The 12317-nt window shown below is 34.4% G+C and overlaps 1 protein-coding gene across 2 annotated transcripts in view; it reads right to left on the bottom strand.

Annotated features, from left to right (window-relative positions):
• Positions 1–12317, bottom strand: part of SMARCA5 (SWI/SNF related, matrix associated, actin dependent regulator of chromatin, subfamily a, member 5) — a 39251-nt gene that overhangs the window by 3455 nt on the left and 23479 nt on the right. For both annotated transcript variants that reach the window (XM_026499413.4, XM_048212218.2), the window contains 12 exons: positions 11019–11245; positions 9244–9365; positions 9010–9162; positions 7670–7802; positions 5008–5156; positions 4689–4808; positions 3746–3856; positions 3091–3204; positions 2788–2910; positions 1906–2038; positions 1176–1294; positions 581–793 (listed from right to left, as the gene is read on the bottom strand). In XM_026499413.4, coding sequence (XP_026355198.1) covers positions 581–793; positions 1176–1294; positions 1906–2038; positions 2788–2910; positions 3091–3204; positions 3746–3856; positions 4689–4808; positions 5008–5156; positions 7670–7802; positions 9010–9162; positions 9244–9365; positions 11019–11245 — 1717 coding nt within the window. The remainder of the gene's footprint in view (positions 1–580; positions 794–1175; positions 1295–1905; positions 2039–2787; positions 2911–3090; positions 3205–3745; positions 3857–4688; positions 4809–5007; positions 5157–7669; positions 7803–9009; positions 9163–9243; positions 9366–11018; positions 11246–12317) is intronic.

The following is a 12317-nucleotide window of genomic DNA, read 5'->3' as shown; positions in this document are numbered from 1 at the left end:
CATCAAAGCTAAACTTTCCTGAATTGTAACTTTTTAGGTCCTTAGGAATGCAACTTGCTTATCAGAAACACCCTGGTATTGAGAATAAAGTGTTTTACTACATCAATCTAAAACAATCCAGATGGGCAGATGCCTGAATGAGTTCTTGCTTTATAGAAATATATTCATTTATAAAACCAAAAGTATCTGAAATTGAAAAATACAAGTTTTAAATTATGATCATCACATTCAGAATGTGAAACTGAGGGTGATGTTTCCTATTTACAACCTAAATAAAATATAAAAAACTAGTCTTTATCCTATGTGGTGATGTTAAAAGATATGTGATATTAAAAGCAGATGGAACCAAGAAATTTCTTAAGTTATCCATGATATTAGGTTTTTAACTGTAGATGAGAACTGTTTTCTAAGGAACTGATTTAACCCAAGATACTTACATTATTATAACAAACATGTACTCCAAAGATGGAGTGAAACCACAATTTTCTCTTCATGAGTTACCTTACTTACCTTAAAGAATATTAAGCAATACTTACTCTAAACTGTTACTACATTACACAGAAAGGTGCAAGGGACTCACCATTGCAGTTCTGGACTTAAGAAACCAGTCAAATCTGAACTGAGGAGAGTTGCGGATACACTGTCGTAATTCATCATAAACGTTTTCTTTGTCGAATCCAAGTTTGTGAAGCATACAGATTAAGAAACGATCCTCTTCTTCAGTGTAGTTTTTTCCTTTGTTAGTACCATATGATATTCTCAGCTGATGAAAAGGTGCTTTGTACCGTCCAATCTATCAAAGTCAGATTTTATATAAAACATAAATCCTATATGATCTGTATTCCACACTTAGCTTTAATAAGATGAGCTAACAATGTTTCATTCCAAATCGGAATTTTCTATCCAAAGCACCTCAATTACGTTATAAGCTTTGCTGTGAAACAATTTCAGAGTCTCTACTATTCTAAAGAGAAATACAGGCTCAGACTTTGTAGGAAAGAGCTAATCATAGGGACTCTGACCCAGATATATCAACTGAAGTACTAAGGTAAATTCTGTTGAGAATACACCTGTAACATTTGAATATTATTCTTTGAAGAAAATTATTTTAGACCACCATTTCATTTCCTTTTAAGAAGTTACATCACTACCATACTTATTAATACACAAAGTACCTTCGTGTCAAGTGCTTTTTTGATACTAATTCTTCTTTGAATTCTTGCTTCTCCCCTTTCGATCTGAGCCATAATCTTCTCTATGTCCTGGAGTTCATTGCATCTTTCCCAGAATACAGCTGATAAAAAAGTTGGACAGATGGGACAGGTGGAGGAAGGGGGAAAAAATATAAATAACTTATCATAAATTATTTGCAAACAATTAAATGTTTCCATTTTTCTCACATCTAATACTACAAAGTCAGTCAATAATTTTTCTTAACTGTAAAAAAAAAAAAAAAAAATGAGATGAACTGGATAATGTAAGTATCTCCCGACTCTTAAATTCTATTCTTGAACTCTAAGCACACTCATCGCAGCACAACTACACCTCTTCATCTGACAATCCAACGGATTTCAGGAAACACAGGCACAGAGCGCGTAAGCAGTCACAGAGTAAGCAGTCACAGAGAGGAAAAATGAAAGCACAGTTGTTAGTGACCTATTCTTATTTTCTTAGCAATAGCTAGTTAGCTATGGTAAAAAAAAAAAAAAAAAAAAAAGTTAACTATGCCATTTTAAAAAGGACATTTTCCAACTCAGTTTTTTAAAAACACAAAAAATAAGGCCCTAAAAGTTGTGGCAACATTTAGCTTATCAAAACATAATTCAGAATATTAAAATCTGAACTCAATAGCTCTCCAAAAACCTGAGAACATTCTTGTATCTATTAAAATAATAAAAGAATTACCTGAGTACTCAATAACTTCTTCTGGAGTTTTTCCTTCTACTTCTCTTGCTATATTTTCAATATCATCACGACCCCACTTCTCATTAGCTTTGATAAACTGGTTAAAATCTCTCTTATTCCAATTGGTAAATCCCTTCAAGGCAATGGAAACAAAACATTTAAGAGCACACTGAACATGGATAAGATTGCTATTACACTTACCAATATTTCTAAAGTATCAGAAAATTTTCAATTACTCCTAGGTTTTAAGTTCTTTTAAAGTAGTAACTTTTCATACATCTAGACATGCATTTTTAGCAATACATCACATACTGTTTACATAATCAAGCAATTAAATTTCAGTGGGAGAGAGTAAGGAATGCTGCACGAAAAAGTAACATTTTTGCTGAACTCTGAAGGATCACCAGGAGTTTTCAAAGAGCAATAAGCGTAAGACTAAAGAGCAAAGATGTATCAAGCAGAAAAATGGAAGAAAAATGAAGCTTCAAAAATAGGTTAAGGCCAGATTCTAAAAGACCCTGATTAAACCATAAAGGTTGTTAAACAAGAGTACCAAATAAGACTTGTAATTGAGAACAGTAACTTAATACTGTTCCAATGTGGAAGATTCAAAGGAAAAGAAAATGAATATCGGAAGAAAGGTAATCAAAAGGATATCCACTCCAAGACTGGTGCAAATACATACTCTTCTCAACTACCTCAACAACTAGTGACAACGAAAATGTAGTGTGCACCCATATGCTCATGCTTTATCATTTCCAGTTACTGCATTTTTGAAAGAAAAAACTTGTACTTCTTTATATACCCCAACATGACCTAAGCACAGCAGCTTAACAAAAGTAACGGTTACTAAATTTTATGTTGAATAAAGACTCTATATACTTGTGTTAGAAGCTTCTCTTTTTCTTCTAACTCTTCATCATTAAGGGGTTCAGCTTCATCAATTTTAAGCTGTTCTTCTTTTTGTGCCTGTGCTGCATTTGGTAGGTCAGGATTTCGAGGCACCTAAAAAATATATTTTTTTATGTCATCCATCAGATTTTAGAAAGTATGTGATGAACTAAATTCTTAACCAAATGATATTTTACACATTTTAATCCAACCATGAAAAAAATACTTATATATCCTCCATTTATTAAATTAAAAACCAACCAGATTAGTTATGAGCAATGTTCTTTCCATTACCTTGTACCCAATAGTTTTTCTGTAATAGAGAATTTCTTTTTCCAGTAATTCAAATAAACGTGGAGGAAAGAACTGGAAATCCTGAACATTAGGTTGTTTTGGAGGTCGAGGAGCCTAGAGAGAAAAACAATATCATCCATAAAAAAGAAATTGTTTTGCTTTGATTAATTGTATTCTTCCCTTTTCCATCAACTATAATGGCCAATTCTCCAAGCAACTGAATCTACCATTAATAATGAACATTAATCAAACTTTAAATGCACAGGTTCACAACTAATTTTTAGAAAACTTTTTAACAGAAAGTGAAAGACATACACTGGAAGAAGCCACAAAAGATTCTAATTCTCTATCTGATTTAACTGTAAGAATATAACAAAAAAAGGGACGCCTGGGTGGCTCAGTTCGCTAAGCGTCTGCCTTCAACTCAGGCCATGATCCCAGGATCCTGGGATCGAGTTCCACGTAGGGCTCCTCGCTTAGGCGGGAGCCAGCTTCTCCTTCTGCCTGCCACTCCCCCTGCTTGTGTGCTCTCTCTCCCTCTCTCATAGACAAATGTATTTTAAAAAATTAAAATCTTAAAAATATATATACATATAAGAAAAAAATTTACTACATTTCTGGTATTTGTGGATATTTTATTGCTCTATCAACTTACCTTGGGTGCTTTAGGTTCACTGACACGAAGAGCTTCCCTGAAATAGGCATCGACAGCATAGTTGGCCTTTCTTTCTCGTTTAGGTGGTTCAATCCACTCTGTGAATGCAATCTAGCATATGGGAAACAATTCATATCACCAACTTCAATTATTTACAGTCGCAAATCTTAGATGAACGCAACTCATACTGTGTACATCATTACAACTGTTGTTTGTAAATAGTAAGATACTCATAAAATCCTGGACTATAAGCTCTACGAGGATAGACTATGCTACTTTGCTCAAAACTATGTAATTAATACATAGGACCGTGTCTAGTGAATAGCATAGATATACTTGAGTATTTCTTGACCAAATGGAAAACATTCTATCCTGTGGCAGGTGTGGGGGAGAAACCTACAGAATATATGCTATAACCCAAACTAGGAGGAAAATATAGGTATGTATTTAGCCTAGAAAAAATTCAGAGGTTATACAAAACCCTAAATGTTAACAGAAAAAAACGTTGAGTAAAACTATTTTTTTTCTTCCAACTTGTAGGTATTTTCTAATTTCTCTACATACTAACAAATATTACTTAAGAAATTAGGAAGCATTCCCCCTTTATTACCAGTCAACTCTGTTTTTAAAAAAATCTAGTAAGGTTATGACAATTTTTTGCCACTCATTTTAATTTTCAAAGATTCCAAATTATTATAATCACCCCACACTATATTTCAACTACAAATGTATACAGTAAGCCTCATTACATAAATTCTGAAAACATTTCAGTTTACCAACTGAAAATCTGACACTACATGTAAAAATGAAAATAATTTAGATGTGAGTTTACAGAAATGACTGCTTTGAGACAAATTTACAAGGCATTACACCCAACACTTAAAATTCCAAGTTTCAAGTAAAATAAAGTCTTCGAGTAACCAAAATGTCTTTCTAAAATTACCTTTTGCTTTTCTCTATAATCCTCTCCTTCAAAGTTATAAACACTCGACTCTGTATCCATTGTAAAGTTTCTAAGTGAGCTTTCACCCATCTTGGAGAGCTTTTCATTCATCTCTGCAGTCTATGGGGAAAAAAAACAATTTATTAGATTGAGAATTAAAAAATAAATAAATAAACTTGAGAACTGTAGTTAAAGTAAGTTAGGCTTTGCAGTACACAAAAGCTGCTTTTTTTTGGTTCACATAACAAGTATTTCCTCAAACACTTCTGATTTAAAACATTTTACATATTAAAAACATTATCATTTAACTATTCCTCACCTTCTTTGCACCTCTTTCCAAAATACCATCAATATCCTCATCAGTAATCTCACTTTCTTTTGAAGCAAATACATGTGTTGCCCCATGTCTAATCATTTGAAGCATTTCATCTTTCCCAATTTTGTTCAGATTCTGATCCACAAGCCTTCCTGGGGGGAAAAAAAAAGTGTTGTATAATGTTAATCGAGCAAACTGTGTTTTACTGAAAACTTGGAATTTTAAATGTCAGATGTAATACCATGTATTTTGCCTCAAGCATCAATTATTTATTTACTTCTGATAATTTTCATTTTCACATAAAACAATGCCAGATTCTTAGTTGTAAGCTTTGAAATATTCTAAAGTTAATCTATTACACATAATGAAGCCTACTGTACACCATCTCAATAAAATGTATTCTTGTATGGGCTGAATAATAGCAAGTTGGGATACTTGAAAATAAAAATTCAGATTTTTTAAAGTATCAACAGATGAGATTATAAAGACAAGAAGTTTCTGATAAGCAGACAGACATTAATACTAATACTCCATCAGCTTTTTCTTAGAAAAGTGAAGTACAAAAAACAAAATGAAACAAAAAGCTGAAGTACAAAAAAACCTTCACATTACCAAGCTTTATCTAAGGAAGTACAAAAAACAAAACAAAAAAGGTGAAGTACAAAAAAACCCTCATATTACCAAGCTTTAGCTAAGGACTGAAATATATATCAATTTCTGAAAATTTACTAATCTTAAGAACTGAAACTCTTGAAAGCTTATTTTGATCATAGAAGACATTCAACCTAAGAAAAGTAAGATCTTCAATTGATAGGAATCTGGCCAACCCTGTAATTTGTTTTCAAAAATGGAGGAATCAAAACAAACCAAAATACCATAAAGAATTATCTCTACCCTAAAGGGCCATTCACATATACTTAACATAAAACTTCAATTTTTGTATTCCAACCAACTTGTAATGAATAAGTGGATAAAGACCCAAGTTGTTCTCTTGGATCTTAAATTTGTGTTATCATGGCTTTGGATCCCTAACAGAATCCACCAACATCTATGACTCTCAAAGTTAGGATTTATCTTCAGAATGTTTCTTTGGTTTGAAAACTATCTCACTGCTACCAAAATGTCCTCAGTCTTATTGAAACTACTTCCCATTGGACGGCGGGGGGGGGGGGGGATTCAGACTTAAAGCAGTTCTATGATTTCTCATTATTTTAAATTACATGCCTTAGTTCGCAGACAGTAATACAACGGTATACACCTAAGGCTTGCTATCTGACTAATGCCTACAAAGCTATTAGCACAAAATTTCACTCTAAAATTTGCCCCCCAAAACCAAAAAACTAAGTAAAAAAACTCAAACAGCTTTTCTAAGTTGATTATAAATTAATTTTCATTCTTTTTTTAAAAACTGTTTCACAGATGAGAATAATTAAAAATACTAGAAGGCAGATGTTTTTCTAAAAACACGGATGAAGAATTTGAGGGGGAAAAGAACTAGCCATTACATTACCATGAGAAACCTTACTGTTTGGCAGGCTCCAGAGACTTTCCTAAGTAAACACTTCACTCTAGTAAGTTAATATAGTTCTTAGTCTTAGATGACTCACTTCCTAGCTACATGAACAGTAAACAAGTGACTTGCCTCTACTTCTCATGCCAACCTCAAGCTGGCATGAAGACTAAAGGAGATAATGGATGCGAAGTATTTAGCACCTGGCTTGGCACAAAGTAAGCACTTGATAATAAGTAATTATCAATAAAAACAACTAATAATAAGCCATCATTTATTGTCTTCACAAATTCAGAGATGTGGCTAACACTATGGTTGGCATTAATAGAATATGAAAGAAACGTAACATTCCCTTACTTACCTGGAAATTAAAAGCCAGTTAACAAAATGAAGTCACACAATCAGGAATCATCAGCGAACAATATTAACAGTGTATCTATCTCTTTATAGACTGATAAGAAGTGCATGCTTATAATGCAAATTTGAGAATGAAAGAAACCAGTATGAGCCCAAGGTTATCGAGGAGTCCCACTCTCACCCTCTAGTCCTATTTACATGTTTATACTGGGTCTCCCTCTCACTAAATTGTAAACTCCATGAGAATAAGAACACTTGTTGCTTTCTTTCACCATTGTATTCTCAGCACTAAGAACAATGCCTGGCATCTGTTGGCTCTTCAGAAAATAGCTGCAGACTAAAAAAAAAAAATAACATCAGATTCTTTGAGTTTCATTTTTATTTCTTCATTTTACCAGAATAATTAATAGAATGCTTTTTAGTACATGTAAATTATACTCACCACAGCTCTATTTAATATGTACCACACTGAATGCTGGGTATTTTATATACATTTTCCCCTGTAATCCTTAAAAATACTAAACTTTAATTCTCTTTCCCCATTTAACAGATGAGGAAACAGACTTGGATGGTATAAAAGAACTGCTAATTGGCAAAGCCAATATGCAAACTTCAACCTTCCTGAGCCCATACCTATCCTCTTATTAAAACTAAAGCTTACTATTTTCTGGAATATAAATATCGTTCAGGCTGCCAGCTTGATTCCATAGATGCTCAGTAACAAGAACCCCTAAAAAATCTAGGAAAAAAACATTTGTTAATCCAACTTGGTAAATTTTTTAAAGTTCTAAGGCTCACCTTGTTGAATGACTATTGAATCCAGTCTGAGTTTCATCTCAGCACGTTCCACTATTCTTTCTTCCACAGTGTTATCAGTTATAAAGCGGAACACTCTGACGGTCTTCGTTTGTCCAATTCTATGTGCTCGGTCCTAGGCAAATTACCATGTTACTTTGAATACAGTTAAAAATTACATAAATAACATTTGACTATGTATACTGAAAAGCAAAATTAAAATATTCTCAAGTGTTAAAGTTTTTAATGTAACAAAACTATTCTAAAAAGAATTTTGTATTAGATTAGTATCTCTTAGTTTCTCAAAGTATCTCCGTTTCAAATCAAATTAATTGGTTATCTCACAAGAAAAACTTTTAGGAGGTATGAAACACAACAGATGCTGAATCCATGAGAAACTATCTGGTTACTTTTACAAGGTTACACTGATATAAAATTCACATGTCTCCAGGGGCGCCCAACTCTTGATTTCCACTCAGGTCATGACCTCAGGGTCCTAAGACCGAACCCCTGCGTCAGACTCCACTCCACACCAAGTGTGGAGTCTGCTTGTCCCTCTCCCCTCTGCTCCTCCCCCACCCCCACCCTCTCTCACGTTAACAAAATCTTAAAAATAAGTAAATAATAAATAAAATTCACATGTCTCCAAATAAGACAGACAAAATCATAATTAAGTTGGATGATAAAAGTTTTTTTTAAATCTATTTTTTTTATTTTTTTTTTTTATTTTTATTATTTATTTGACAGAGATAGAGACAGCCAGCGAGAGAGGGAACACAAGTAGGGGGAGTGGGAGAGGAAGAAGCAGGCTCATAGCAGAGGAGCCTGATGTGGGGCTCGATCCCATAACGCCAAGATCACGCCCTGAGCCGAAGGCAGACGCTTAACCGCTGTGCCACCCAGGCGCCCCCTATTTTTCTTAGATTTAAATTCAAATTGCATTTCCACCTAAATCATATATAAATTTTCACAACTATACTATAATTTACCAACTCTCTTGCACAGTTATGCTATGTGATTGAGTGCTGGCCAATGATTGTGGGGACACTTTCATGTCTGACCCATAAAAAATTTCCTACGCAATCCTCAACTCTATCCCCACTTCTGCCATCAGCATACACGAATATAGCTAGATTCCAAGGTCCTAAGATATGGCAAAGCTGTGAGATAGAGATATCCTGCTTTAGATGTGAGATTACCTAGAAAACACCCTCTCTGAATTATTACATCAGAGAAAAAATTTTACTGGGTTAAGTCACTGACATTTGCAGACCATTAACTTGCTCTATGAAAATATTAAGTTCCAAAAAAATATTAAGAATATATCTACTGTTATCTCTTACCATAGCCTGGAGATCTACTTGAGGATTCCAATCTGAATCATACAAAATTACTACATCAGCAGTAGCAAGATTAATGCCAAGACCACCAGCACGTGTACTTAACATGAAAACAAACTTTGTGCTGTTTGGCTCATTGTATGCATTGATGGACTCCTATAGATATAAAATAAAACAAATGTCAGAAAATTATTTTATCTGACAATTTTCTACCTTCCCTTCCTGGATTAAACTCACTTGTCTCTCATCATGGGGTGTCTGACCATCCAATCTACAGTACTCGTAATTTCTCCACATGCAATAATCTTCCAAAATATCCAATACCCTTGTCATCTGACTGAAGATTAGTACTCGTGAACCTGTTAGCAAATAGAACAGCTCATTTTCAGAAGCTTCAAAAGTAAAAAAAAGTATTTAAAAATTTAAGGCTAATCAAAACTAAGACTAACCATTTACCCCTTAATTCCAAGTTACCTAGCTGGTTTTAAGAAAAAAACTTTATTTATTTATCCAAATCATTCTCCCCATCTTTCCCATAGTGACAAAAACAGAAAAGGGCAGTATCTGTACAACACACTAAGGTAAACGGAAAAGGGTATTTGTTCTGGCCTGGGTCTGTCTGTAGGCTGAATCATTCTTTTTATTCCACATACATTTAAAAATAACTTTCCACCCCCCTCCCCACCACTGCAATTCTCCCATGTGTATGGCCCTGAACATCCTCCAACACACACCCAAAACCCATCTCATTCCAGTTCTGAAGACCCAATTCCAGACTGAAAGACCATAACATAAATGTGGCCTCACATCTACATGGTCATCTTTCACTTATGCCATGATTCAAGTTATTCAACTCCCTTCCATTTCTTCAGCCAGCTGCGCAATGCCTTCAGAGCAGAATGCATGAAGACCAAGAAGCAATTATAAAAAAAGTAAAGATTATGAAATTATCTTGTCTTGGAAGCTGAGACTGATAATCTGCTGGTGTCTCACCTTCTTGTACCCGAGATGCCTAAGGATGCTCAATAGTCTCCATTTTCCTTGCAGAGTTTAATATAGCTTTCATTAATATCTGAGTATTTCTACCAAGTTCTTGCTATTCCTTTCCACCAATTCAATCCTTCACTACTTAGCTCTCCAGGATTTTAGAAAATGTATTTCCATAAAAAGGTGTAAGAGCAAGAAAAAAAGTAAACCAATTCACTGATAACTCTTAGAAGGTTGACAGTCAATATCCTAGAGGCGACTGGTACAAAAGTCATTCTTACCAAAACACGCAAGAGAAACACAAATGGTAAAATTTGAAATCTGACTGTATTATTTCACATTACAGAATTATTAGTGTATAAAAAGCTTTGATGTCTGGGACTTGCTTCAAATTAATGTGGGAAGAGGAAAGCAGGTACGGTATAGATGTAAACAAGTTTTGAAACGAGTCTGTAATTACTGAAGCTGCATCACACTAAATTCATTCTACATTCACGTATTTTAAATACACCTCTATACATACTACATACATAAAAAGTCAGCATGATATGAACAAAATTGCTTTGGGTCCATGCACGTATTTATTATTGTTTAACTTTATTACTTAAATTTAAGTCATTATTGTCATTTAAATAATTTTAAAATCCACATAAATAATTAAAAAACAATACTATGAACACAACACTGTCTACCAAAGCATCTGGGAACTGTGTATGTGTGGAAAGAGCATTCTTGGCACTTTATAACAAAAAGCTGATATATGTGGGAAAGTATGTATAAAATGAGAACTCTCGCCCAAAATCCAGGAGTGTAACTGCCGTAACTATTGATCACTAAGATTTAGAAGCCTAAAACTGGGGGGAGAAATGAAGCTCAAATAATAGGTAGAAGTTTTTAAATGCCTCACACTTCAACTTTATAAAGTGCCAGATTAGTAATTTCAAACTGTAGCAGTCCCTTGTTTTACATCAGAATTTTAAAACAGTTTTTATCACTTCTCAATTTGTTACCAGTAACATACTTACCTTGTTCTTTTAATTTAGGGAGCAGCTTGTCTAACACCACCATTTTGCCACTGTTGGTAACTAGATGCATATCTGTTGTGTAAGGTGGACCAGGTTCAGCTCCATCAAAGAGATATGGATGATTACAGCATTTCCTCAACTGCATCAGGATGTTCAATAACCTCATTTTGTCCATCTTCCCTGCAGAGTTTAATATATCTATATCCTTCATTAATATCCGAGTATACCTATTGAGAAGAAAAATATATGAAAAGGGTTCAAATGTGCTCTGACCAGTCCCTGTTACTTTCCATACTTAATTCCCTACCCTATCCTCAACCCAAAAATCCTGCAAAGAACCCCTCAACTTCTAAGATGTGGTTAGGAGTTTACAATGTATTATAATATCTTTCTCTTTCCTTGTTTTTCTTTATTTCCCCCATTGTTCTAATGTTCACACTTAACACTTTGGGCCTTGAGGTCCAAAATAGTATGTCTCCTTGGGATCAATTAAAACAAAGCAGGTGACAGAACATTTTTAAATAATTAAGCAAAACTTAAAAGACCTAAGGATTTTTTCGTTTTTTGTTTTTTAAGTAATCTCTACACCCAACATGCGGCTTGAACTTAACAACCTCAGGATCAAGAGTCACATGCTCTACTGAGCCAGCCAGGCACCCCAAAACACAGTTTAAAATATAATTTAATTTGTAGTCTTTTCCAAAGAAGAGTGTCACTATTCAATTACTATTCAATGTGGCTAGTGTAGCATTTGGGTGAGAACAGGATGATCTATGAAGGAAGAATCACGACAGGGTGAGGCATGATGTTGAGAATAAAATGAAATCAATGTGATTTAAATATAAATAAAATATGGGGGGGTGATATGAGGGCAGTAGAACTATAGCCACAAGCTAAGGATGGATTGTAAAAAGCCCTGAATGCATATCAAGAATGTGAACATCCTGGGGGGACATGGGTGGTTCAGTTAGGTTAAGAGTCTGCCTTCAGCTCTGGTCATGATCCCAGGGTCCTGGGATTGAGCCCCCCCAAAGGGCTCCCTGCTCAGCGGGAAGCCTGCTTCTCCCTCTCCCACTACCCCTGCTTATGTTCCCTCTCTTGCCATCTCTGTCAAATAAATAAAATCTTTAAAAAAAAGAAAGAAAGAATGTAAATATGCTGCAGGCAAAAGCAATATATCTAAATACCAAAGTTTCAAGACCTTGAATCCTCTGAACAAAGTAAGTTCAATAATCTAAGCAATCTATGCATAACTCCAGTTATGAGGCATAAAGTATTATTCAAGGCAGACCTTTCCAT

This window comes from Ursus arctos, unplaced genomic scaffold (assembly GCF_023065955.2).
Source record: "Ursus arctos isolate Adak ecotype North America unplaced genomic scaffold, UrsArc2.0 scaffold_11, whole genome shotgun sequence".
NCBI lineage: Eukaryota > Metazoa > Chordata > Mammalia > Carnivora > Ursidae > Ursus > Ursus arctos.
Note: the sequence above shows the minus strand (reverse complement) of the source record. Positions and strands in the feature narration are given on the sequence as shown.